The following is a 27,244-nucleotide window of genomic DNA, read 5'->3' on the forward strand; positions in this document are numbered from 1 at the left end:
AGTATGGAGAGATATTTCAGTATGCAACAAGACCTCTACATGGGCATGTGTCTGCCTCTTGTATATTTTTAAATTTTTATTTATTGATTGACTGGTTTTAGAGAGAGAAAGGGAGGCAGACAGAGAGACAGAGACAGAGAGAACCATCAATTTGTTGTTCTACCCATTTCTGCATTCATTGGTTGATTCTTCTAAGTGCCCTGACCGGGGATGGAACCTGCCACATTGGCGTATCGGGGCGATGCTCTAACCAACAGAGCTACCCGGCCAGGGCTACCTCTAGTATTTTAAGAAGAGCTTTTGCAGATGAGAACATTGTCAATGTAATTGAAAGCTCTAAGCACGAGTTTTAAAATAAATATTTAACAAAGCAATAGAAATTTTTTCCGGCTGTGTTACTATTACGGAAGGGACTCGTGAGAAAATTTTTCATTGTTCTAACTAAAGGCAATATAAGAGATTAATTTTAGTGTTATCTTTGTATGAAACTTCCTTTTAAGTATTGTAACATTTTTAGATTTATTTACGTTTACATGCATCAAATTATTCCTCCCAATACCAATATGAAGGAAATAAAGGCGGTTGGTTTCTGCAATGGTCATCAGAAGTGCAGGAAGAGTGGGCCTCGGTTGTGTTAAGAACTTCCATGTGGTAATGCTAATCCTGTCTCTTAAAGCTTGCTTGTGTCATTTAGATTCCTGTAGACTGCCCTTTCACAGACATTTTCTGCTTAAGGTCTTTGGGCGAAACCAAACATTCCCAATTGTCTTCAAGCAAAGATTATTATTATTTCTCTTTCTACTCAGCATTGCTGTCTTTAACAAAAATCTGGTTCCCCTCTCCATTCCCCAAGTGTCTCTTCCCGGAGGAACTGCCCAGCCCTCCCCTTCCTAGGCCTGGCTGCCCGGTGTCCTCCCTGGGAGGAACCTCCTAGCCTCGTCCCGGGAAGATGAGCGGCCATGGGGGTGGCTGAGCAGGCACAGGTGTCATTTGTCACAGCTCCAGGGGAAGGCCACGTTCCGGACATTTTTTACTGATGTTTTATGTTTTGAAAGGATGTCAGAAGGTAAATGAGGCTGATGCCTCCCGCTTTTTAACTCTCTTGCTCCGATGTCGCAGAGCCATCAACGCTGACTTCCACGAGTGGCCCAAGGTCAGCCTCCGCCATCAGGGAGGGAGACTGACCAAGAGCTGATGGGTCAGCAACAGAGGCTGCGCTTCGCTCTACTTAGACTGTCTGTCCCTCTCCCCCTCTCTCCCTCCTTCCCTCCTTCCCCCCTTCCCCCTTCTCTCTCTCAACCGTGTGCCTGCCTTTCTCTCTCCCTCTTATGTGATCTTCCGCCTTCCTCTTCTCTCTTCGCTCTCCTCTTGTACTCTCTCTGCCCCCTTTTCCTTCCTCCATCCCTTCCCTGTCCTGCCCACCCCGTTCATCTCCTCTCCCTCCCCCTGTCTCCCTGACCCCCGCTCCCCACCCCCGACGGTGCTGGCAACAGATTTTGTCATGTTGATGATTTAGTGTATTTTCAGTCCCATCCTCTGTGGCATGGGCTACATTATATTAACTCGGGCAACACACAGTTCCCACAATCAGAGCTTTTGTTTCCAGCCTGAGGGTGTGGCCCGAGACCCCCAGCTCTCACCCCTTTCTGTGGCTGCACCTTCCTCCCCCTCGGATGGGAATGGAGGAAGGAGAGAGATTAACTTGGAGATCAGACTTCTGATACCTTATCTCCAGGCTGCAGCAGGAAACTTTACTCTAAACCCTGTTTAGTGGCTTATTTGGAAGGAAGATAAAGCTTTCTTTCATTTGAAAATGTATTCTGTACTCTCGCAGCACTCTGTAAATAATTCTAACACTTACATTGTTACCCTGACTTTTATCATCTCTCCCCCTTACTCCATTGTGAGCACCTAGAGGAGCAGGGGTCACGTCTTACTCGTTTCTGAATGCCCCCTTTCACACAGTGACTTACGCATAGGATGTGCCCCCAAACCTTTGTTAAACACATTATATACAATGCAGCCACTATGAAGACTGAGAAAGAACCAGACTTACATTTCAGAATTATGTGTATTTATATGCATTGAATGGAAGAACAAAGTTGTGGATCAAGCGTAGAATCTCATTTCTGAAAGATGCAATTATGCCCTAGAACATAGCCCAGAATCACGCACACTACATCCTTGCCGAGTCACCTCAGCATGGCATTTGGGGACAAAAAGATGGTCTCTGTGGAGGAAGAGGGAACTTCTTGATTCAGACTCTGATTTGTTAGAATTTTGTTTTCTACAGCACAAAATAAAGCTGACCAGTGTCAACTTGGCCAATCCCTGCCCCACTCGGATACACAGTGCCCCTGCCCAGACTTCCCAGGAGAGGGGCTTGTCTTTCTTTCACCTCTGCTCTCATCCCTCCACCTCAGCTCTGACAGTCACCTCTGTCTTCTTTAAAGCTCATCATTGCTAGCTATGCCCCTCTTGTCACGCCAGGCTTCCTCCCTCCACCTTCTCCTTTCCGACACAACCAGCCTGTCCATTCATGGATGGATGGATGGGTGGATGGATACATGGATGCATGGATGCATGGATGGATGGATGGATGGATGATGCATGGATGATGCATGGATGGATGGATGATGCATGGATGGATGATGCATGGATGGATGGATGGATGGATGGATGGATGGATGGATGGATGATGCATGGATGATGCATGGATGGATGGGTGATGCATGGATGGATGGATGGATGGATGGATGATGCATGGATGGATGGATGGATGGATGATGCATGGATGATGCATGGATGGATGGATGGATGGATGGATGGATGGATGGATGATGCATGGATGATGCATGGATGGATGGATGATGCATGGATGGATGGATGATGCATGGATGGATGGATGGATGGATGGATGATGCATGGATGATGCATGGATGGATGGATGCATGCATGCATGGATGGATGGATTCATGGATGGATGGATTCATGGATGGATGGATAGATAGATGGACTCATGGATGGATAGATTCATAGATGGATAGATAAATGGATAAATAGATTCATGAATGGGTAGGTGTGCAGATGGATGCATCAATCAATCAATCCTGCCTTGTCCTACATCTCTCCCAGTTACTGCTCCACCACTCTCCTTCCTTTATAGCCCAACATCTCCAAATGTATACTCCTCTGTTACCCCACTTCTAGATCAGTCTGCACCACTCTTTAGTCACTGGACTGGAATTCCATTACCCCTTCCATTCCTCTGAGACTGTTTCTGGAAGAGATGGGAAGTATATGCCTGGTCTGTGCTCCAGGAGCCTTGGAACCCTACCAAGCCCCTCACTTCTCCCACTTAGGAGTGCAGTCCCTCCACAGTGTGCGCCACAGATTTCTGTGCTTCCCAAAGCATTGCAGCTCTGACTTTGCTTTGCTGATTTTCTTTGCCAGGGCTTTTTGGTGTCCTCATTGCTCTGGAAGTGCTGTGGCCTGCCGGTCCCCACTCCACTGAGGTTGCAATATACTAGCACTGAGATACTCTAAAGCCACTTCCTTGTGGCCAGACGCCGACTTGTCCCTGCACGCTGGAGCCTGGGAGAACATTTTGGCCCCATCACCTGTCAATGCTGCATAAACCGGAGCCCAAAGCTGCACAGCTGGGCAGTTCCAGCTCCCCACACGGCTCTCCGAGTTAACTGCTCAGTTTTCCTCCCCAGGTCCTATGCCCGACAAGCCCTTCTGTGAAGAATGTCCTACAGTGACCACAGTCTTCACGTGTCCAAAACTGAGGCACCCCCTCCCGCTTCTCTACAGTCCCCTCGGGAATGGGAAGAAACGTGAAAGAGTGGGGATGTGGGCAGGCCTGGGGCTCTGAACCAGTGCTGTCTGTCACCACGGTCCCTGAGGGCTCTGTCTGTGCAGAGGACAATGGCTGGAAACTAAAACCCGCCTTTCCCCTCAGAGCTCTGACCCTGACCAGAACAAGATAGGGAGCCCCAGCCGTCTACCATCTAGATGAGCGGGCCAGCAGATAAGCCCTGTCTCCTTTCACCGCAGATCCCCAGAGGCGTCTCTAAGTATTTATCTGGGTGTGAGGAAGACACGTGCAGAGGCCACCAGCTTGCCAGGGAGGCCTGGAACCGCCTGGCCACCGTCGCTGCAGCCCCAGCAGCAGAGGCGGCTCTACGCCCCGTTGCCCCACCAGCCACCTGGGGAAGAAAATCGGAAGGATGGGCTCCGGCCGATTCTTCCCAGAGGGAGCGGCCTCACTGCCTTTTAACTCAGGGGAGCAGCACCCCTCATGCCTGAAGCGGGACGTGAGAGAAAAGAGGGGAGCCCTGCTCCCTTGTCCTGAAAGCCCAGACAGCCCCCGCGACTCACCCTCCTCACCAGCTCAACACCACTCCTCCCCGAGGAACTTGCTGAGGACTTGGCCTCAGCTCCCCTGCAGGTTGCACTGGCCCAACTTGCCTCCCCACCCTCAGTTTTATAGCCTCTGTCGTTTTCTCTTTGCCGATGCGGGGATGGCCTTTGGTCTCATTACACCCTTTGGTGGTTGTACCACCCACAGAATGTGGAAGATTCTCGGCCATCAGACCTGTCCTCACTCCAGCCTGATCGCCCATCCCAGCGCCACCTCCCCATCTGGGTGTGTGTGCACGTGCCCTGCCCCCTGCAGCTCCTCTCAGCTCCTCTCAGGGTCCTTACCCTGTGCCTTTGTTTACTCTTTTCTATCCCGATGTTGTCATCTCCATCCCACTCCTTTCTCTACGTTCAGCCTCCTGATCATCCATAAAGATTCAGCTCCGCGTCACCTCCTGCGTGCGGCCTCTCCCTGCCCTGGAATCGGCCGCTTCCTCCTGGGCCTCCTCTCTCCTACTGCTGAATATTTACCAGCCGTGTGGCCTAAACACTGTATTGTACTTATTTGTTTATGCTTGTCTTTCAACTACACAGGGAGCTCCTTGGGGGAAGCGATCATGTTTTATTCATTTTTTAAATTCCTAGCTTGTAAAACAGAACTTGGCAGGAGTGCTTGTGTCCTCAGAAAAAGGGGGGAAGGAGGGTTCTTGTAGGAATGAATGTGAATGGGCTTTTAAACTGTACGTTGGTGTACAAGGGTAAGTTATTGTACCCACGGCACCCCAGTGTCACACTTGGCATTTGGAAGGCAGGTTTTCAAATAAAGAGATGAGTGGTTTCTGGAAAAGGCGGAGGAGTTGGAAAAGCAGAGGGTCCTTCGTCCAAAATAAAGACAAGAAGTCTTAAATAGTAGCTATATCAAGACTTGGAATTTGGAAACGCTAATGACAGGAATTAGATCAAAAAGAATAAACCATAAAATCAGTAGGTAGGATTTTGAAATGTGAGCAGGATTTACAAACAGATCCTCTTTGAATGTGAATCTGAATTTTAATTCTTCCCCAGTTTCTACAACATCTCTGCGATGGTTCTCCAGGCCGAGGCCTCTCAAACTACCTACCATGAGGGGGGGGTGGGGGCGCGCATGTGTGCGTGTGCTTTCCAATCAGTCACACACTGACACTTTTGAAAAATACAATAACAAAAAGAATTACTAGAAAAATAAATAGAAGAAATCAGTCAAAATACAAGTCCAGATGTATCATTAGATTCGACAGATCTCATCCTGTCAAAATGCTATAAAAGTTCCTACATGCTTCCTCTCGATTCCACCCTGACCTTGTTGCAGATCAGTAACCAACAGCGTGCAGACGGGCTCCTGTTTGTTTACCCCTCAAATAGCACCAAATTAGATTATTGTATATTTTCAATAACAGACCTTGCAAGGAATGGGAAAGTTCATGAAAAGAGGACACCCATGTATAAATACTACAGCGGTGGAGATCTTAAGGGCATAAATTGATAGGAAAATAAATACTTTAGGCAAAATTTGAAACTATAGAACACAACTCTCCAAATGGTGAAAAGTTCTTTTTGTGGGTATTTCTCCCCAAAGTGGAGTGAATTCTTGATCGTCTCAGAGAATAGTCATTTTCAGTGCGGAAGTTGTAAATGGGTCTGGGCCCTTGCTTGTTAACAGTAGGGTAGCAATAGGCGAGAACATCAAGCCAATAAAATTAATTAGCAGCATGACAGGCTCTAATAGATTTTTTGGTGTCCTTGCTCTGTCATCTGAGCACAGAATGAGCTGTTATCATCACTGAGCTGCAAACCTCTCATTTTGGCCTCAGATAATTATAGCAGCTAACGCAGTGCATGCTACAGTAGTTTTCAGGAACCGGTTTAGGGTTAAAGTATCGTATTTAAAGGACTTAACTATGATCCACGGCGGGGGAGGGGGTGTGCAAGTTGTGGCCATCCAACTTTTATCTGTTTTCTAGAGTGGCCTGGAAAAATTTGGACTCCTAGGGATCTATTTTCTGAACTATTTCAGAAAACAGGCAGCTTTTACAACCTAGTTTCTCTACCACGGACTCTGGGGTTTGAAAGGCTCTCAGTTGGCGACGGGCCATCCTTTGTTGGAAGGGGGCCACAGTTCTTTGTCTCTCGCCCCAGATGAAATTCTTCAAGCCCCTTAACTCAAGCTTTTCCTCACATGAAGAATTTAGTTTCAGGTTTCGGCAAGTGAGCAAGCTTCGCACTTGAAGTGAGAAAAAGGATTGTTGGTTTTCTCATTAAACCCTATAGCAGCGAGCCAGATGGAGTTGGCATGTGTCCGCCACCTCCGTCCCTCCCTGCGTCCTGCCTCTTGGTGCAGATCATGCCCATCCATTGCCTTCTGATATACTTTTTTAAAAAATGTTTTTGTTAACTTTAGAGAAGGGGGGGGGGGGAGAAAGAGAAACGTCAATTGGTTGCCTCCTTCTGCACTTACCCCTACCAGGGATCGAACCCTCAGCCTGGGCATTTGCCCTGGGTGGGAATCAAACCTGCAACCTTTCGGTGGATGGGATGACACTCAACCAACTGAGCCACACCAGCCAAGGCTGATTTACTTTTAAATTTCATACCCATTCATATCCTTCAGTTCTACCATCTTAATTTTATGTACCATTTGTCCTTTTAAAATGTTGATCAGAGTATTAAGCAACTATCAAATATAACCACTCAGTGTAAGTTAAATGTTAGCCCATCCTTTGGGACCATGTGCCATGTATAATTTTATGAAAATATCAATGAATACATGTATTTTTCTTTTTGAGGAAATGTAGTTTAGGTTTTACATGTTCAAAATGCTGTCACATCAATTCTAACTTCCTTCAGCATTTCTTATTTGGGTACTAACTCTGTATGCTGTGCAGATACCCAGGCCTCTTATAAAATTGTTCCATTCATAAAAGTACGGAGACTAGGCCTTGCTCTTGTGGGTTTTTAATGACAACTGCACTTAAGCCTTGTGAAGCTAATTTCTTATTGAGATGACCACTTTCTTAAGTAGAACAGATGTGACCACAAAGGGCGTTTGAAAAGAAAATATGAACGTTGGTTCATGCCTGACAGTGATCTTAATGCTGAAAACCTCGAATGTCTGAAAGTTATTTGATGCCATCTGTGAAATGTGCCACTGAGAAGGTTAATGACGAAACCCTGCCTGTTTCTCATCTGCGGGACATAAAGCGCACGTAGAACGAATGAGGATTATTAAAAGAAAAGAAGCGATTATCTGATGGTTCTTCAATTTCAGTTTCGCCTTTTGCTAGCTGCGTCTAAATCCTATTGTGTTTGCGACTGGACTTTGGAATGAGGCTCCAGCGCTGGGTTTTCACGGTCTGCCTGATTCTCACAGGGTTGCCCCCTTCAACCCCGCAGAAGCCCTTGCGGCGCTGGGTGGAGGGTGTGCCACATCGTTCAGCCCAGCGCAGGGGATTGTATTTATTTTTCATTTTACGTTATTTCAGCTGTTTTCACTTGTTTCTTTATTGTCTCTGGCCTCCCGCAGAGTTGTTCTTTCAGGCATTGCCGGGAGGGAAGGGAGACGCTCCCTTATGAACTCCTTAGCACACAGGCCCAAGGACTTTCCCTCTCTCAGCGGCTCAGAGGGCTGCTCCCCACGGACACTGAACGCGCCGTGGGCCTGAGCCGTTAGCTCTGTGCGCGGCTGTTCCTGTGTTAAAACAGATAAAATCATTTCAAAGTTTTCTGTGCGTCCTTACCATAGCCTGTTAGATAGCCTAAGTGAGTTATGAGCCTTTGTAAAAAAAAAAAAAAATTGTTGTTGTTGTTGTTGTTTTTTATAAATTAGTATTTGGGGAAGAATTTAGTTCCATACTTTAATAACTGAGTTCTTTCTAACTTAGCAGTTATATTTACATCAACTCTGTCACTTTTTTCCAGTTTTATTAAGATATAATTGACACATACCATTGTATTAGTTTAAGGTATACAACATATATATGTAGTGTTATGGTGTGCTAACTGTATACAGTGTGTTAACCAAAGTTAGGTTAACATCCATCACCTTGCATAGTTACAAATTATTTTTCTCGTGATGAGAAATTTTAAGATCTGTATTTCCAGTTTTCACTGTATGAATTTTGGAGTATCTTCTACCATATCGTGGTATCGTATCATATCATTCAAGGAAACAGCAGACGATGTTTCTGTGTGAACACTCTGGTTCTGCTGGTAACTGTGGTCATGATATTATCCAACTAGGGAGACTCTAATACATTTGGGGGGGTTGATAATTAATGTATACGACACTCTTTCTCTTTGCTCAAAATCCCCATTGTATATAAATATGTTAAGTATTATCATCATTAATAAAAGAGAGACTCCGTATTCTCATAGTAGAGTTAGTGAGCGCGTTAGCATGATGACTGCTTAAAACTAGAGACGACTTGGAGGACAGCAGTGTCTGACATGCTTCTCGTTGATGTCTCAGGACTACCTGGACTGCATCCGGGACCAGACGAAACTTCCTCTGGGGACGGAAGAAAGATCCGCCCTTTTTGGGAACATACAGGACATCTACCACTTCAATAGGTAAGTGGCTACTCCAAAGACTGTTCTCATATCAGGACATCAGGACTTCCTCTCAGTGCATGCGGCCTAAGGAGACTTTGCCGGGAACCCCTGATTTGACTTCATAAAGTGGTGTGGGCTCTCATGCCATGAAGTCTGCTAGCTGGAAGCACTCTTGTTTGTGTACGAGCCTCGAACGGATTCAGTATCCTGTCCCGTTCAGTCCTCCTGGCTCAGAGGAGAGCCGTTTGCCCTGACAGCTTTGGCGTCTGTCTTCCACAGCCTCATGTGAACAGAGCATCCGAAACCTGTGCTGGCTTGGTCTGCAGCAGCCCCACCTCCACTGCACTTTCTAAGAAATTTCTTCTGCCTGGGAAGTGGCCAGGACACAGTAAACACACAATAAATACTTTAAGTCATACATATTAATTCATATTCGTTCATAATTAAAATTTAAAATGATTAATATAATTCAAACATGTACGAAGTCCCTACTATGTCGTAGGCACTGGGCTTAGACAATTTCCATTGTAAACAAGACAGACAGGGAGCTGAAGGGGCTGGGCAGCCAAGTCGCTTTTTATAATGTAGTGTCATCCTTTTAGGGGACTAGGTAGTAGGCAGGTTAAGAGCACAGACTCTGGTTTCCAGAGCATCTAGGTTTGCATCCCAGCTGAGCCATGGATCTATCCTTCAGTGAGCCTTTAATGGGGTAGAATAAATAACTTCCTCAGTTCATGTCTTTGCTCAACTCTTCCTGTCTCAATGCACTTACCTGACACCCCCCCCCCCCCCCCACACACACACCCCTTACCTGTGCTGTTCCTTCTTTTTCTCCTGGAATTTAGCATTTTCTAACATATGATATGATTGGCTTTTTGGTTAAGTCTCTTGTTTGTTTCTTCCCCACCCACCCCCACTTGCAGCTGAGGGCAGGGATCCATCTGTTTTTTACTGCCCAAGTACCTAAAACAACGCCTGGCCCATACTGAGCATCAGAACTTTTGTGGAATGAATGAATGAATAGAAAAAATAAGAATATCTACCTCATGTGGGTTATTGTGAAGCTTCAGTGAGCTGATCCCCCTAAAGTGCCTAGCTCACTGTCAGCACAGAGTAAACACCCAAATATTAACCAGTGACATTGATTTTGTTACAGTAAAATCCCATTATGAAGTTCTACAGTGTCCTGTCATCGTGTGACTCAACCACAATGCAAATTACAAATCCTCCCCCCCCTTTTCGTACATGAAATTGGTACATGTGAGCTCTCTGAGGGCAGGATCCACATCTCCTTTACCACCTGTGAGTCCCTAACCCCTAGCACAGTCTGTCCTCTGGGAGACGTGTTCTCCAAATTGCATCAGCTCTTCCTTCCGTTTTGAAAACCTAGGATGTCAAAAATGCCAGTGTCGCAACATCTCTGTCACCTGATTCAGTAGACTTTGAAAACCAGTTTGCATGTTCCAAGACCACCGGTGGTTCTCAACCCGGGCTGCACACTAGATGGAATCACCTGGAAAGCTTTTGTTAAAAAAAATGTATATATATGGTGGATCCTACCCCCAGAAATTCTGATTAATTGGACTGGTGTGGGGCCATGGCATCAGGAATTTTTTAAAGTCTTTGGATGTTTGTAATGTGCACCACGGTTGAGAAACACTGTCTAGATCAAATAAACACAGTAATAAGAAAATAAAGGACATAAAAAAGCTGAACTAGGGAATATAGATGCATCGGTGTTAGAGCAGCTCCCCCTCCCCATGTTGTGGTCACTGACGGTAAAGTCCTCGAGCCTTCCAGAGCCCACCAGTGACTCTGCAAGCTGGGAAGAGGGCTGAGGCCAGATGCTGGGAGGCCCTGGCCCACGCCTCCCTGTGGTTTGGCCATAAGCTGATGGCAGGGACTGTTTATCTAGGGCTTACTTCAGAGGCTATAGAGCTTCATGTGTGTGATCCCCTTATGTACTTCATCTGGGCCTCTCTAACTCCAAACCCATTGCGACATGATCCGGGAAGGGTTTTCCACTCCCTGGAGTCCAAATCTTCATGTGTCTCCTAATTTAAAGATAAGAATGGAGCCGCGCCTGTGTCAGCAACATGGGGCCTTGGCGGTGGAGCCCAGGCTGCAGCAGTTGGGAGACTGAGGAGACCTTTCTGGTCCTGAATGGGTCCTCTGCTCTTTTCTCTTTGGCGTCTTCTCAATGAGGAAGTGAGATGTGCCTAAAATCACCAGAGTCAGAGTGAATGAGTGCCTTGATGATGACATGTGAGGCGTCAGTGCAGTGGCACAATTCGGTGTGCCTGTCCCTTTTGTAGATCACATGTATGTGGCCCCCTGCGCATGCATTACCTCATTTAATCCTCTTAGCTCTCTGAGACAGATCAGATGCACAGCTTAGAAACGGGGGCACAGCTGACAGACAGGGAATCAGTTGTACAGTGTAGAAAGTCCTTTGCTCAAGGACATAGAGCTGGAAATCCAGCCCAGCCTATTTTGAATACCTGGTTTTGTCAAATCTCCATTGGTATTATTATTATTATTTTCAAGAATATCTCCTTGTTAAACTTTTATAGTTGGATTGTCTGTACTCTTTTGTGCCTATTCATTTTTATTTTCTTTCTCTTAAATCTGGAGTCTAAATTTAGAGCTCAGATGTCTTTGCTATTATATTTGGTTAAATAAGTACTGATGTGACTTTTTATGTTAATGCCTCTTATGAATCCTTGATTATATACCACCCCACATCAGTTGATTTCCAGCAAATCTATGGTGTGGGCTTGAAGTAATTTTAAAGTTTCTATTATTAGTTCAGGTCCAGGTTTTTCAACATCATATAATATTATTGTGACCAACTAAGCAAGATTTAAATCTGCAAAATTAAAGAGGGCAAAAAGGAAATGGTTTTATGCTGACCTGAAAAATTCAACTGACTAGATTTTGTTTTTCAGGAAATATTTCCAAAATACAGAAAAGCATAGAATAATATGATGAGCACCCAGACCCACCCCCACTCTGTCAAAGCCTTTCCTTATGCCATATTTGCTCTAGAAATTCTTTAAAGTGAAATGACATTACAAATAAGGTTGAAGCCCCATGTGTACTCCCCTCAATTGCATCTCACTCTGGGAAAATGGCAAAGGGATGGTAAACCAGTTCTCCAGGGTGAGGACAAGGGAGGGGAACCTGAGACTGATAGTGTTTGCCAATTACTATGGTGCAAACACTTCCAGCACAGCAGATGTCAAGCTCCTGACAAAACATCACTGAACACGGAATTAATTAGGAAGGGATATGCAGAATTGGCTCAGGCAAGCCAGTGTAATCTGGCTCAATATGCCACCATAACTGTAACTGCTATCCAAGACTTGGTGTTTCATTCCCAAGTATGATTTTGTTGCCATGACTATATTTGTAAGTATTTATTTAAAATATGTAACATGCTTTCGCTTATTTCAAACATAGCATAAATTGTGTCAATTTTTTACAAACCTTTTTCACTCAGTTTTTAAGATTTATAGCTCTATTTATAGCTATAGTGTTTATTTTAACTACTGTGTACTATTCCATTGGGGGAATATATTACTTTGTCTTTTGCTGATTACAGTAAGACCCAGGATCGTTTCTTATTCATCGGCTCATATTCATTGCTCATTTGTCTGTCAAGATGGTTCTTTTTCATATTGTTGTATAGGAGTTGTTGATGAATTCTGGCTGGTGATCCTTGTGGATTATGTAAGTTGCAAATCATGTCCTAGTATGAGACTTTTTTTTTTTTTTAACTTTAACTGTGGTTTCTTTGAAAAGAAGCTGTATGATACATAAGTTTAACTACACTAAATAAATATCCTTTTTATAGTATGTGGGTTTTGTGTTGTGTTTTAAAAATTATCTCCTCAGTTCATAAATTAATTTTTTCCTAAAAGTCTTAAAATCTTGCTTTTTACATGTATCCTTAATTTAACTAAAATTGATGGAAGTATAGTACATGTTAGGAAATCCAGATTCTTATTTTCATATGACTAGCCAATGGGCCCATCCCCACTGGTTGAAAATACATCCTTTCTATTGAAATTGGTATTTAATTTATAGATTAATTTTGGCAGAATTGACATCTTTACAATATTGAGTCATCCCATCCGTAAACATATATCTCTTTAATCAAGCCTTTTTAAATGTCCTATAATAATGTTTTATAATTTCTTTATCATTTTCACACATGTCATTGTTAAATTTTCTATTTTTTAGTTGGCTATCATTGTCACCTAGGAATGCTTTTGATTTTTATATGTTGATAATGTATCCAACTAACTTTCTAAACTTTCACACTAGTTCTAGTGGTGGTTTATAGATATTTTTTAAATTTTATTTTCTATGTAGACAGTGGTATCTGAAAATGAGGAGAAATTTTTTTTGTCTTCCTTTACAGTTTTAACTTTTTTTTTTTTTTTTCTTGTCTTATTACTTTGAGTCAGTCCCACCATATAATGCTGATTAGATATTAGCATCTGTATCTTCTTTCTGACATTAGCAGGAATGCTTTAACTGTTTTACCATCAAGTATGATGTTTGCTCTGGGGTTTGGATAAACACTTTTTCCTGTTTTGCTAGGATATTATTGTGAATGAATTGGATTTTATTGAATGCTTAATATGCCTCTAAGAGTATTAGCATATGATTTCTCTCCTATTCATACTGGTGAATTGTATTAATAGGCATTCTGATTTGAATCATAGATACATTACTAGATTAAGCCCCACCTGGTCGTGATGTCTTATATATTTATGCGCTGATAAGCTTGATTTGTCTGTATTTTTTAAAGAATTTTTTCATTCATGTTCATAAGCGACAATGGTATATCATTCTTTCCTTGTACCGTCTTTGTTCAGTTTTGGTACGTGACTAGATTTAAATTGTTATTTCACAAAATCTTCCAACAGGAAATGTTTGGAATGCAATCGAGACTTCATTTTTGTTTTCTCTTTTTGTGCCAAAATCTCTCTTTCTCTCCTAACCCCTATGCTAGCGTAGATATTTAAGTCTCTGGTTTGGTGTCTGGAAGAAATCCCCCAATGGTCAGGAAACTAGGTCAGTCAAAAAAAAACCCCACAAAAAAACATTCTCCCTGTCTTAACTTTCCCCTAAAACTCCCAAAACATTTATTTATTTGTTTATTTATTTTACTGCCAAGTAAAGAAGAAACTCCAACTACCCTACCCAGACAGCATCGCTGTCTTGGAATAGAGGAGTTATCCAAACTGTAACTTGAATCTTTCTTTAAAAGTCAAGAGTGAAGAAGAGACCATTTCCTTCATGTTGAATTTCTATTTTAAAATTATTTTTTAGCAAATTAAAATTATCAAATCTCCCCGCTTGAAAAGAGGGAGTGAACACTTCCTTTTTTCTTCAACTCGTCCTCAGCACATACGTGGAACCAGTACCGTGGGTGCAACGCTGGGCTAGGCCAGCGGAATAAAGATGAATGACACCCTGTAGGGCAGAGGCCGTAAGCCACGTAACGAGGAATGGACACGATGCGTGGGGGTCCTGAGAGTGTGCAGTTAATTTAATCCGAGGGGCTAGTGAAAGCTTCACAGAGCAAGTTACGTATATCTCAAGTATTGGAGCCATGGTTTCTTCCTCCCTTGAAATGCAGCTCAGAAGATGAATCATGGGATACATATAACAATAAGGCAAGGGGCGGGGCAGGGGCAGTTACCTTTTCTTTCGGTGCATTTTCATACCACCAAAATGGCTTTAACTTCTGCACAGTGGTAGAAATATTTTTACTCGCAGGGTTTCTTCATGTGAGCTTTTCAAGGCCAGTGCTAATCCATCCGTAAAGTAAGTGGAACACTTAGTACTGTTCATGTCACCCCATTTTCTGTTCCCACGTGTCCTCTGCGACGCCGTGACCTACTTAGGTGGGCGGGAAAGGAGGTGGTGCTGAGTCTACTGCAGACCCGAAGGGGAGAGGCCCCATTCCTGCGTCTCGGTCAGTGGAAGGCTGTACAATCTTCAAGGTCAAAACACAGTTTCCAACTTCAAGTTCACATCCGTGGTCAGAGAAGCTTTCGTATGTAATATGTTCCGTAACAGAGACCAGTGTTTCCTCTAATTGCCCATCCAAACCAAGGACTTGAGCTCAAGTAAAAAATCTTATTTTCTTTGTTATAGTCCTACTCAAAAAAGAGGAACTATTTGGTACAGTGACTCAGGGAAAAGGGAAAACGCCCCAAACCTGAAGGTAGGCTGACTCTAATAGAGTTCTGAGCACGAAGCGCAACCTGTGAGTCACCCTTCCCGCCAACGTACACGTGGAGTGGTGCGTTAGTTGCACTGATGCAGCGAGAAACCCGGTCCCCACCCTGTCAGGCTGTAACTCGAGAGGGACAGTCCTGTTTCTGCTCTTTATGGGGCCCCTTCAGTGGCTGCTCCCCCACATCCCGGCCCATGTGTGCGCCCGCAGCACGCGGCATATTATTCACAGCCGTCTTCTTTCTGTGTCTCTCTCCCTGATGGCCATCGCATCCCAGACACGCGGCCCCCTTTCTCTGCCTCGCACAGGAACGCGCCAAGCTGCCCTGCCCTGGACCCACGGCCAGCTTCTTAAATGACTTTCTCTCCTGGCCGCCCCCCCATTCAAGCATCACCTCCTCGGGGAGCCTCCCCGGCCGCCCCAAGCCCTCCGCCCGCCCCCCGCCCCGGTGCTCTCTGTCCCCCCACCCCCTCGATTTGCTGTGTATCACACAGTACAGTGTGTTATCAGGTCGCTTTCTTACTTGCTTTGTTTTGTAGTGAAACCAGTACTTTATTATTTTTCACGTTTCTTATTAAGTGATAACGTGCTATGGTGTGTGGGTTTCTCCTGGGTTCTTAACCTTTGATTTTATTGTGTAAGAATACTTGTCGTGAGATGAGCCGCCCTAATAAATTTCTAAGTGTGTGATGCGTTATGGTTCACGTGGGCGCAGTGGTGTAAGCGGATCCCTGGGATCTAGTCGCCTTGTCGGCTGAAGCTTCGTGCTCGTTGATCAGCAGCCCCCCCATTTCCCGGCCCCCCACCATTCTACTCTCAGGCTAGGGGTCTGACGGGTTTTGGTCCCTCATATAAGTGGAATCGTCGCAGTGTTTGTCTCTCTGTGACTGGCTTATTTCATGTAACACAATGTCCTCAAGCTTCATCTGTGGTATCTCATATTTCATGGTAGCATCTTCCACGTTCCGTATTTTCTACCCATTCGTGGATATTCGGGTTGTTTCTGCATCTCGACTTTGGTTAAGTGTTGCGAGGAACATGGGAGTGCTCAGATCTTGTCAAGATCCTGATTTCAACTCTGGGTAAATGCCCCAAACCGGGATTGCTGCATCCTATGGTAGCTCTGGTTTTTTAATTTTTATTATTTTTTGAAGAACCTCCATACTGCTCTGCACCATTTTGTGTTCCCGGGAACAGCGCACCAGGGCTCCAGTTCCCCACCTCCTCGCCAACATTTGCCGTCTTTTGTTTGATATTGTGTTTTCATTTATTCAGTTGTTAACACTTACCACCCCGATGAGAACGCAGCGCCGGCGACCAGCCTTTGTCTGTGTGCCTTACGCCCTAACCCCAGTGCCTGGAACAGCGCCTGACACTGAACAGGCGACTTTCAATAATTACGGTGTTGAATGGAGAGCAGGCGAGGTGGTGGGCCGGCCGTGTCCGGATGGCAGCCCTGAGGACAAGGGCATGAGCGAAATCCCATTACTACCTCCTCGCTGTTTCCACTTTTAAGTGTGTTCATCCCATTTTAGAAAAGAGTTGGAAAGGAAAGCTGGCCAAGGGACTCACACAAGGCCTCCCCTGGAGGCAGGCACCATGCTGAGGCACCATGGTGCAGAGCCCAGCCCTCAGCTGCCTGAGTCACCCAGGAGACAAATCTCTCAAGAGATGAGTTTACAGTAGAGTGCAGAGCTGGCATTCAGAGCCCTGACACTCACCCCAGCCGTGGCCGGTAATTATTAGTTGTGTGACCTAAGGTAAGCCGCCTCCCTTTTAACAAGCCATGATTTCCTCACCTTAAAATTAGGGGTTGGGATGGGAAGGTGCCTGAGCAACCTCCCAGACGTGTGGTTCTTGAGCAACGAGAGCCAAGCACTCATTTACCTGTGAGCTTTACCAGAGCCAGGGTGGGGCCGGAGACACTGCCTCCTGCCAGCAAGTCAACTCTGGGGATGAAATTGAAGCTCAAAGGAGAGCTTGATGAGCATGACTTTTAGAAAATAAGAGTTAAATGTTGTCAAGGAGTATTTTCTATTAAGCTATGAGAAGTGACCTGACGGATTCTGCTCAGAATTCTTCTGTGCTCAGAAAGAAGATTTATATTGAAAGAATGGACACAAAGCCTACAGCCAAAGCACGGCATCCTCCAGGAATGGGAAACACTCGTCCAGAAACCTTGCTTCTGCAGCTATTGTTTTTCTTCAACCTTTTATCTCCATCCAGTGTTTGGGTCCCAGTGATTAGATTTCAACTGTCTTTAATTTAATCATACCCATCTTTCTATAAAAGATTTTTTTTGGAATTATTATAAGAGTTTATTTGAGCCAAACTGATGACGTATGCTGGGAGCAAGATCTCTAATGCTCCTGTAAAAGATATTGATATAAATATCAGAGCTATATTTTCCAAACTAAAAGCAATGTTACAAAGGGAATGTTTTTATAAGAATATCAGGAAAGAATGTTTGAAATTGGGACTCTCCTGAAATACATTTGGTAAAAGATCCTTTCAAAGTGTAAGATAGACCAGTGGATTTTAAAGTAACGGTATAGTCCATTAGTGTGGTTTTCGACTCCATGACAAACCTCAAGAAACTACCACTTGTTGAGTTTCAGTGTAATATCCAAGAAAGAGATCCCCACTTATCTGAAAGGCTAGTAAAATATTCCTCCCTTTTCTAATAACATATGTGAGGCTGGGCTTTTTCCTATATACGTCAACCAAAATAACAAATTGCAATAGATTGAATGCAGAAGCAGATATGAGAATCCATCTGGGTTAAGGTAGACATTAGAGATTTGCAAAAATGTAAAGCAATGCTACTCTTCTCACTAGAATTTCAGAATTATGTTAACCCATCACAGAATTTCATCACAGAATTTCAGAATTATGTTAACAAAGAGAAAACTCCAAAAGCTTTCAAAGAAATAGGTCACATGAAACCTGGATTATAAATCAGAATATTATTCTCATCAGCATTGGAATTCATGAGACAACAGATAGTTTCCTGAGTACTCAGAGAAAATCACTTCCAACCAAGAATTCTATATCTACTGACATGATCAGCCAGGCATGAAGGGAGAACATTCTGAAATAAGAAGAGTCTCAGGAGACTTACCACCTATTACCCCTGCTCAGAAAGCTGCCGGCCATTGTAACCTCCCAAAGGAGGGAATACATCTGAAATGGTATCTAAGAAACAAGGCTTCCAACACCGGAACCAGGTGAAGGGCCTGGTCAGGATGGTGTTGGAGAGAGAACCCAGGAACCTGTTCAGGTGGGAGCGGAAGGACAGAGGGCTGGGAGGGAAGCCACCAGGAAAGAATGCAACCAGGGGATGATCTGATGTTTGCACACAGTGAGACAAGAGTTATACTTCTGGTGCAGAGTTTGAGGACAAATTAGTGGTGTGTGCTTTGATACAAAGCAAAAAAAAGAGAGAGACAGACAGACAGTTTTAACTCCAGGGAAAGCATGGTTATACAAGAGAGGAAATGCAATTATGGTGTGCTGCAAGGCTCGGCTGAGAATAATATTTAAAATGTAATAATATCTAAAAATGTAAGCTCTGAGTTTAATCAAATTTCACAATAGAACTCATTGAGAAGATGGGAAGAGGGCGGGTCTGGGGAAATTCAGAAGTAAATACTGTGTAACACTGAAGAACAGTGAACATGTGGTATCAGCATGTCTAGAAACATGGATAATTCAGCAAAGACCACTCCAGCCAAACATGCTTCCAGAGAGTGGCAATCAAAGGTGGGAAACAGAACGCAGGACTATTTGAGTTATTAAATATGTAATGCACAGCTAATTAAAACTGACACCTAGCATAGTAAAATATATATTAATACAACTTATGTGAAGTGCAATTTGGAAATGTGTTAACATTTACAGTGAGAATACTCTTTGACCCAGCAATTCCATTGGCAGAATTTTATCCAATAGTGGGAAATTAGTTATATTAATTATGCTGCGTCCACCCAAAGAATTATTATGCAGTTCCTTCAAATAATGAATTATTTAAAAATGATAGGTTTACATCTGAAAAATATATATTTTCTTCCCTAGCATATCTTTCCTGTAGAGCGCTATCTTTGTTTAAAATTTTATGTTCGTTAACGTGATCTTTCATTGAATGTCTTACTTTTCCAATGGATTCCAAGCTCCAGGAGACCGGGGACCATGTCTCAGTTCGCTCACTGATATGTTTGCTCTTAGTGCTTACACATTACCTGGAAAGCTATTTGATGACTGAATGAGTGTGTGTGAGCACCCGTGCAGGCAATGAGAAACATCTAGAAGACTTCAATGTTAGAGCTTATCTCGGGGTGGGAGAATTATAGTTTGGACCAACGTTTAAATCCCTGTTCCATCCTGACCTTGGGCAAGTCCCTTATCTAAGCCTTGCATATAATGACAATAGGTCCTCAGTTATCCAATTAAGTGATTCCTTCTAAAGGCCATATAAATGTTTAAATTTTTATAAGTTAAAATGTCCTCAACCATAAGATTACAATCTAATATTTTCTATTATTTTTTTATTAGTGAACTTTTGCAAGATTTGGAAAACTGTGAAAATGACCCTGTGGCCATAGCAGAGTGTTTTGTGTCCAAGGTAAGCAGAGTTCATTTCTCTGGGCCAGCAAGACAGATACAGAGTACAAATTGTTTTCATTTTACCATTAAAATGACTTGTTTGTTTCATGCTGGGTGAAGTTAGCCACTAATCTCTCTCACTCTGGTTTCTTTTTTTCTTTTTCTTTTTTTCCCAGCAAGGGAAAAAAAAATACTGTTACTGTCCCCAGTAAATTAGAAAATACTAAGTTAGTAGTTGTCCTGGAATTTGTATAGTAACCAATGATGTTACTCGTCTTTCCTAGAGAAAAACTTTAAATTTGGGGAAAATCCAGAATAGAAGAATGTTAGAAAAAGAAGTAAATATAAAATACCACTAGACCAGGTAGACTGTAAATATTTTATATGTAATATATAGGGCACTAGCCTAGGCTATATGATTATTGTTTAGGGGATCAAGAGAAGCAGAATTTATCTCTTACATCTTAAAAATGCATTCTTATCTCCCTCTGTTTTTCTTAAGCTGCATTGATGGTTTAGAAAAACACGAGGAAAGGATTTGACTTTTAAAGCTTAAATGACTGTTGGTTCATACTCTGTGCCCGGATAGGAGATGGAATTCTGAAACCAGCAAAGCAGCCCTTTCCAGTGTTACTTTCTGGACGTGCTACCCAGGACGTGTCGACTCCTATCTTAAGTTTCTCTGAAACATTCGACAGCTTTTGTTTGGAAAACCTCTAGCAGAAATTGTTTTGCAGCAAAACTTTGTCTGGGCCAGAATTAAAGAGAAGCAGAATTAATCTCTTACATCTTAAAAATGCATTCTTATCTCCCTACATTCTTCTTAAGCTGCATTGATGGTTTTGTAGGGCTTCACATGTACAAAGGTTTAAGCAAAGCTCATGACGGTGCCCTGGGATCAACCAAGAATTCACACTTCATTTCAAGCTCCAGAGCCCCATGCAAGTCCAATGGGAACTCGGAGATGTCCTCCCAGCCTGACCTGGCCCCACACTTGCTCCCCAGGGTCATTTGTGATGGCTGCAGATCCATCCCATGGCTTTGGCTCCAAACATAACACTCTGGGTTTTATGGAAGTGTGGTTCCTCAAAGGCAGTTGATGGCCTTGTACATAAAACACTCCTGACTTGGTGGGTGGGTATTGGTGCTGGTGTGTTAACTTGTGAAATGTTTGTGCACACATGGTTGCCTACAATTCTTTTCACAAGTTGCCTGTGACATAATTAATTCTCCTAAAGGGTGTAGGAATATGAAAAAAGGGAAGGAAAATGAAAGCGGGAGAAATGGGTCAAAAGATATGCCAAGTATATCAAAGAAGATATGTTAAAATAACCACAGCGCATAAACAACACGGAGGCTCTTGGAGACGTTTGGGCTTTTACTGGTAACTGTAATCACAAGTTGATTAAAGACAGTCCAGCATATGCTTAGTGCCGGCTTAATTATTCACATAAAAGTTTGTTTATGTGCCACGTTGCCAGCTCCCAAATCTCATTTTTCACTGTAATGGTGCCAAGTTTAATTAGAAGACCGGCTCGGGCCCTCTGCACTTTCACATGTAAGCAGGGAGTGGGGGGAGTGCCTGGTCCTGGCACAGCCCGCCCTTCACTCAGCACCCTGAAATTCAGAGGATGCTCCGTTCCCCGAAACGCAGGCAGCTGCTCGGCTCCGGGAGGAATGGAAAATTGCTCTAATTGAGAGGCCATTAACGAAAGAAGTAAAGCTGGCGGTTGACTTGGGCTTTTATCTGGATCACTGGGGCCTGCACAGAGATTCATCTTTGACCTCGCTCCTGTGGTCTGTGTGGGTTGCAGAGATCCTTACTGACAGCGGGAGAAGCGGGGCGCACGTCCTCCCTGCTGCTGCTCGTAGAAGGGGAGCGGGAGTGCAGAGGCCTTTCCCTCGGGGACAGAGCTGAACGGCCCTGCCGGGGAGGCCTAGCTGCCCCCGCCTGAGCACCTGACTGCTCTCAGGACTCCAGAGGCCCCTGGAACAGCTTTAACCTCTGTTTCCTGCCTTTACCCCCACCCTCTTTTCTATCCCTTCTCTTTTTTTAAAAAAAAAAAATATCTTTATTGATTTCAGAGAGAGGAAAGGAGAGGGAGAGAGAGAAACATCAATGATGAGAGTCATTGACCGGCTGCCTCCTGCACGCCCCCGGCTGGGGATCGAGCCCGCAACCCGGGCATGTGCCCTGACCGGGAATCAAACCCCGATCTCCTGGATCCTGGGTCAACGCTCAACTGCTGAGCCACACCCGACCAGGCTATCCCTTCTCTTAACTGTCACCTGGGCTGACCCTGGGCAACATTTAGCAAGGAGATAAGTTTGTCTTCAGAGACCCAACCTCCCCTTATGAACCGCCTCCTCTCCCCTGAGGCCTGGCCTTCCTCTCATTGCTGCCTTTCTCCGGCCAGCGCCCAGACATGCACACGTGTGTGCACACACGCACACTTATTGAAAGTATCCCCAGGAACTGCTGCTGTCCCGTATCTGTATCAGGTCAATGGTACCTGACCCATGTGCTCTTTACATATGAAGCCTTTCTCAGTGTCCAGGGAAACGTCTCAAGAATATGTGTGTGTGTGTGTGTGTGTGTGTGTGTGTGAGAGAGAGAGAGAGAGAGACAGAGACAGAGACAGAGAGACAGAGAGAGAGAGAGATCCTGTGGCAGAAGAAGCCTTCAAATCATACAGATTTTTTCCTCTGGTCAGTCATTCAGTAAACATTTGCATGCCCCTTGTGTCCAATTGAACAGCCCCAACTCATCTCTAATTGGAATTTGAGAAAGTCGAATAACCGAAAGGCAGTATCTATTTTTGTAAAATTTCTTATCATTGCCTTCATTTCCCCTAAATACTTCTGAAAAGGATTTGAGTGGCATGTATTATAATAAGCATTTAAGGATTAACTAACTAGGAGCTATTGACTTTTGTGTAAAACGATTGTTTAGTTGTTCACAGATCTTACAAGTCTAAGATCATATATGCATTGAGTCCTGTATTAAGAATATGTAGCCAATTTAAATCAAATCCCTCTCATTTAATATAGGACTAGAGCCATGATATCAGAATATATATACAGAAATTCAATTGCACAGAAGTCTTGGGGCCTTATTAGGGACAAGTCTGTGTAGTTCAAATATATGATGTAATTTAGACATTTTCATTGAGGTCATTGCTTTTAAGTTTGGTATTTCAGATGATCCTAAACTCAAAATTTAAGGAAAGTCAACCTGATATTGTTCTATCCCAGGTCGAGTGTAGCAGGAAGCAGGAAAGTAGCAGGAAACAGAGTGTGAGCAAACCCTGAGAAAGGCTCCGGTCTGACATTAATTTCCTAGATGACCTTGGGGAGATCACTCTGCTTTTCTTGTCCATGCAGCCAGGGCTGGCCTTCTGGGACTTTCAGGAGCTAAACCGTGGATGCGGTGCACAAATGGGCCCAGGTAGAGGCTGCAGCCACCTAGGTACTTGCCTGGTCTCGTGCGGACAGAAGTGTCATACGAACCTGTGGGCCTGGGACCAGTGAATCTACTACTTCTTCAGGAGAAACCAGAAATCAAGATATTTTTGTCATCTAGCTTTTAAAAGTTGGCAACTCATTTAGATTTTTTTATAGTACTATGCTTGAAAAATTGGCAGCCTTCTAAATTGGCCAGGCCATGGAGAAACTGGTACTCCCATAATTATGGGAAAACTAAATGGCACAGACCCTATGGAAGGGAATTTGGCTCCATCTAGCAAAACTACATCTGAACGCACCCTTTAATCCAGCAATTCTACTTCCAGGAATCTCCTCCAAAGACAGGGTGACAGAAATTCAATAATTAGAATGTTATTCTTTGCAGTAATAATGGTTACAATGTATAGATATATACAATTTATAGGAACACATTTATATATATGCACATATACGTATATATATGCACATATACGTATACGTATAGAAATATGTAGAAACACCCCAGATGTCCATAAACAAGAAGCTAATTGAGCAAACATGTAATGGAGTATAGTGAAGCTATCAAAGCACATAAAGAATATCTCTATATAATAGTAGGGAGGGGCAGAGCGTGTCAAGGGGAATGGATAAAAGTATGGATAGCACTGTGGTTCTCAAAGTGTGGTCCCTGGACCAGCCCCATCTAGGAACTTGTTTGAAAGCAAATTTTCAGGCCCCACCCCAGACCTACGAAATCAGAAACTCTGGGGTGCAGCCCAGTATCTGTATTTTATGAGCCCTCTAGGTGATTCTGAGACACACAAGTTTGCAAGTTGCTGGCACAGCTTGTTTTTATTTATCTAGGAATGGAGAAGACATGCCTATACTTAAATGTGTATTTTTTTTTTTTAAATAGCGGGTAAGCTGTACAATTAAATATTGGCATCTGATAGGGGAAGGAAGAAAATAATCTAGAATGGAGAGGAATAGAAGCCAGACTTCTTTGCATATGCATTTCCTTGTAGAGTTGACTGTGAAACCATGTACACATTTTACATAATTATAAAGCCAAATTAAAGTTTTAAAAAGCAGTCTCCAAAAGTTGAAAGCAAAATGGAACAATGAGCCTAACTGTGTGTCTGGTTTGTGACATAATCATGCAGAGGAAATTCCAACTGATTAGAAAACGTGCTATAGCCAAAATTCAGCAAATACATCCGTAACGGTTTTGCTGTAATGATCTCACACGTGGTGGTGTTGGTGTTGCTATCCTGATATTCTTGAGTGTGTTGTGGGATAAAGCAAGTGAGCATTTGCGTTAGTGTCATTGAGAACTGGAATTGGTAGGGGAAAGAAACATGGACTAGGAGGAAGGCTCATAAAAACGCTGTAGCCATGGGTCTGAATTGCAAGTATTAGTATGAGCTCAGGATGCATTTCATCTTTTAAAAACACCATTTCCCCATTTCCCTAAATGTCCATGGAAAAGGCCTAGAAATAGTTATTAACCTGGCAGAAAGAGCATCCCTGATGCTCCCACTGTGGTTTCCAAACACCCTTCTACCAAAGGGAACCAGGGCTCCGTGAAGAAGTGTGGGAGGGAGACGCACAGGACAGTGCGGAACACGTTGTCACAGCAGGAAACGAGGAAGCTCCTGGTGGTTGTGGCTCAGGTCACCAGTACTCAAGAAGAGGCTCCTACTGGCAAAGGGCCGGATCATTTGAGCATCAGCAAAGACAACTAACTCAAAACACCGCAAATCATGAACTGTGTTTATATTCATGAATTCACGGTGATGTTTTAAATACCCCAGCCCTGCGCAGGGTGCTGGAGAAGTGGTGCATTATTGTGAAATTAAGGAGAAGTGTCAGGCCTTTGTCCTGCCTTTCCCAAACCAACCACAGGCTGCAGGGTAGCAAACAGTTAATATAAGGCCATATATTATAAGGCGGAGATAACTGCAGACACTATAGCAGCTTTCTCCTGCCCCGCACACACTTCTAACATGTTCTTACCACAGGACATTAAGTCATCTACCCACATTTCTCTCCCACACTGCAAGGCCCCCGAAGGACTCTGAGCACCTGGGCAGGAACCTTATGTTCCTCCCCTTCCTCTTCACCTTCACATTTACCCAACTCAGCAGATGCTCAGTGAGTGCTTATTGAGTGCCAGGGAGCTCAAGTGCACGTGGGTTCTAGATATAACATGAGATAGATGAAAAGGCACAGATGATTGCCCCCAGGGCTCAGGAGACAGGCTCACGCTGTCAGAGATCCAAGGTGACAGGCATGGATGCTGTGTCTTTTCGTTGTTTATGAATGAAGGTTGATGTGTCTGCTTGTCACCTATAAAAGTCTCTCGTTGCCTTGCAGAGTGAAGAGTTCCACATTTACACCCAGTATTGCACCAACTACCCCAGGTACGCTTTGGGAATGAGCCGGAGCGTTCTGCACTCTTGGGTTGTTTCAAGTCAGTCAGTCCGATATGGGTTGGGGTGGGGCACTGGGCTGAAGACCGTGGGGAAACTGGAAAAGCTGCTGAGCATGAATTAGAGGGGTCCCCAGACACTGATCCGTTCAGGCTTTGGGCTCCCAGCAGAGCCATGCTGGGAAGATCATGAAAGACCTTCAAAGAGACCAAAAATGTTGCTGGGTGGCCTTCAACGGAAAACCAAGTAAACCTGTGTGTTTGGCTAGAAGTCTTGTCTCTCAACCCTCTTCTATGTGGGCCATGTTTTTAAAATCTCGGAAGCACTGCCCCTGAGTGTATCTAATCTGGCTGGAGAAGAAATCTGTTATAGTTTTGCTATACAAGTTCTATGAACTGTATAAGTTTTTTGGAGTTCAGAGACAGGAAAGATCACAATGAGCTTAGGCAAGAGGAGAGGACTCACGGTCTCACTGGATCACTCCCTCCGTGTTGCTTACCCTGGGAGCACTGGCAGGTGGGCAGCTTAGGGAGCACCCCCTGGACAACACATTGACCATTTCAGTAAGGGAGTCAGGCCCAAGACCATGGGTCACACTGTCTGAATTTCGTTTTTGTGCAAAAGACATTTATGGAGCACTTATTGATTCCTAATCACTGTGTAAAATGCTTTAAGTACAAATATTGCTGAATGTAACTTCCACAGAATCCAGAGATATCCAGGGACTGAAGCAAATCAGGACAGCCTACAGTGCTGGGCACACAGTAGGTCCTCAACCTGGGCCAGAACCCACCTGATTGCAATCATGGAAGAGCGAGCTAGAGAAGATCCAATTAATAAATACAAATGAATATAGTATGAACTCAGTAGAAGCGAAATATACTGAGATGAAGGAGCAGTAAGTCCCAGAGAGCAGAGTTAGGGACAGTTTCTTGGAGGAAGTGTTTTTTTATTTTGAGTCTGACTTGAAGGGGAAAAAAAATGTGTTAGAGATGCTTAAAGACATTCTCATTAAAAAAAAAAAAAAAAAAAAAATTTTAAAGGCACTCTCAGTGAAGCAGGCACAAGCAGTTCTTGCCCGGTTCTGTGTTGTCATAGTCACAGGAGAGGTTTTCCTCTCGTGCCCTGGTCTCCAGTCAGTTTGCTCTCAAGCGCCCAAAGTTTCCTTTCCCATCTTAAGCCAAGAGTGCCAGGTGTCTCAGCCCATCTGACAACTTGTCTTCCCCTGCGGATCCAGGCTGGTGATATTAAATGTCACCAGCACATTTGTCCACCTTCTTGACAGATGTCCACCTTCTCCATACCAGTCACGCCCCAGTGATTTCTCCCTGGAGAGATTCAAGGCTTCCCTCCTTCTCCCAGGGAGGGGCCCGGGCTCAGTTAGGTCATTGTCCTCAGGTGTCCCCTTGTGCCCTGAATCTGGAGGGCAGGGCGCTCAGGAGTGCAGCTGGTTTCTTACCCTGCACAAAAGCTCCAGCCTTCAGATGGCCAGTGGCTACTGAGCAGCCGCTTCTGACTCGCCAGAGCCTGACAAAAGTTCCGTGGTTACGTGATGAAA

General features: G+C 44.0%; 1 protein-coding gene across 2 annotated transcripts in view; it reads left to right on the forward strand.

Annotated features, from left to right (window-relative positions):
* Positions 1–27,244, forward strand: part of PLEKHG1 (pleckstrin homology and RhoGEF domain containing G1) — a 114,211-nt gene that overhangs the window by 57,157 nt on the left and 29,810 nt on the right. For both annotated transcript variants that reach the window (XM_087817688.1, XM_087817687.1), the window contains exons 3-5: positions 8,870–8,970; positions 19,760–19,829; positions 25,631–25,677. In XM_087817688.1, coding sequence (XP_087673814.1) covers positions 8,870–8,970; positions 19,760–19,829; positions 25,631–25,677 — 218 coding nt within the window. The remainder of the gene's footprint in view (positions 1–8,869; positions 8,971–19,759; positions 19,830–25,630; positions 25,678–27,244) is intronic.

Source organism: Miniopterus natalensis, chromosome 5, assembly GCF_054644295.1.
Source record: "Miniopterus natalensis isolate mMinNat1 chromosome 5, mMinNat1.hap1, whole genome shotgun sequence".
Taxonomy (NCBI): domain Eukaryota; kingdom Metazoa; phylum Chordata; class Mammalia; order Chiroptera; family Miniopteridae; genus Miniopterus; species Miniopterus natalensis.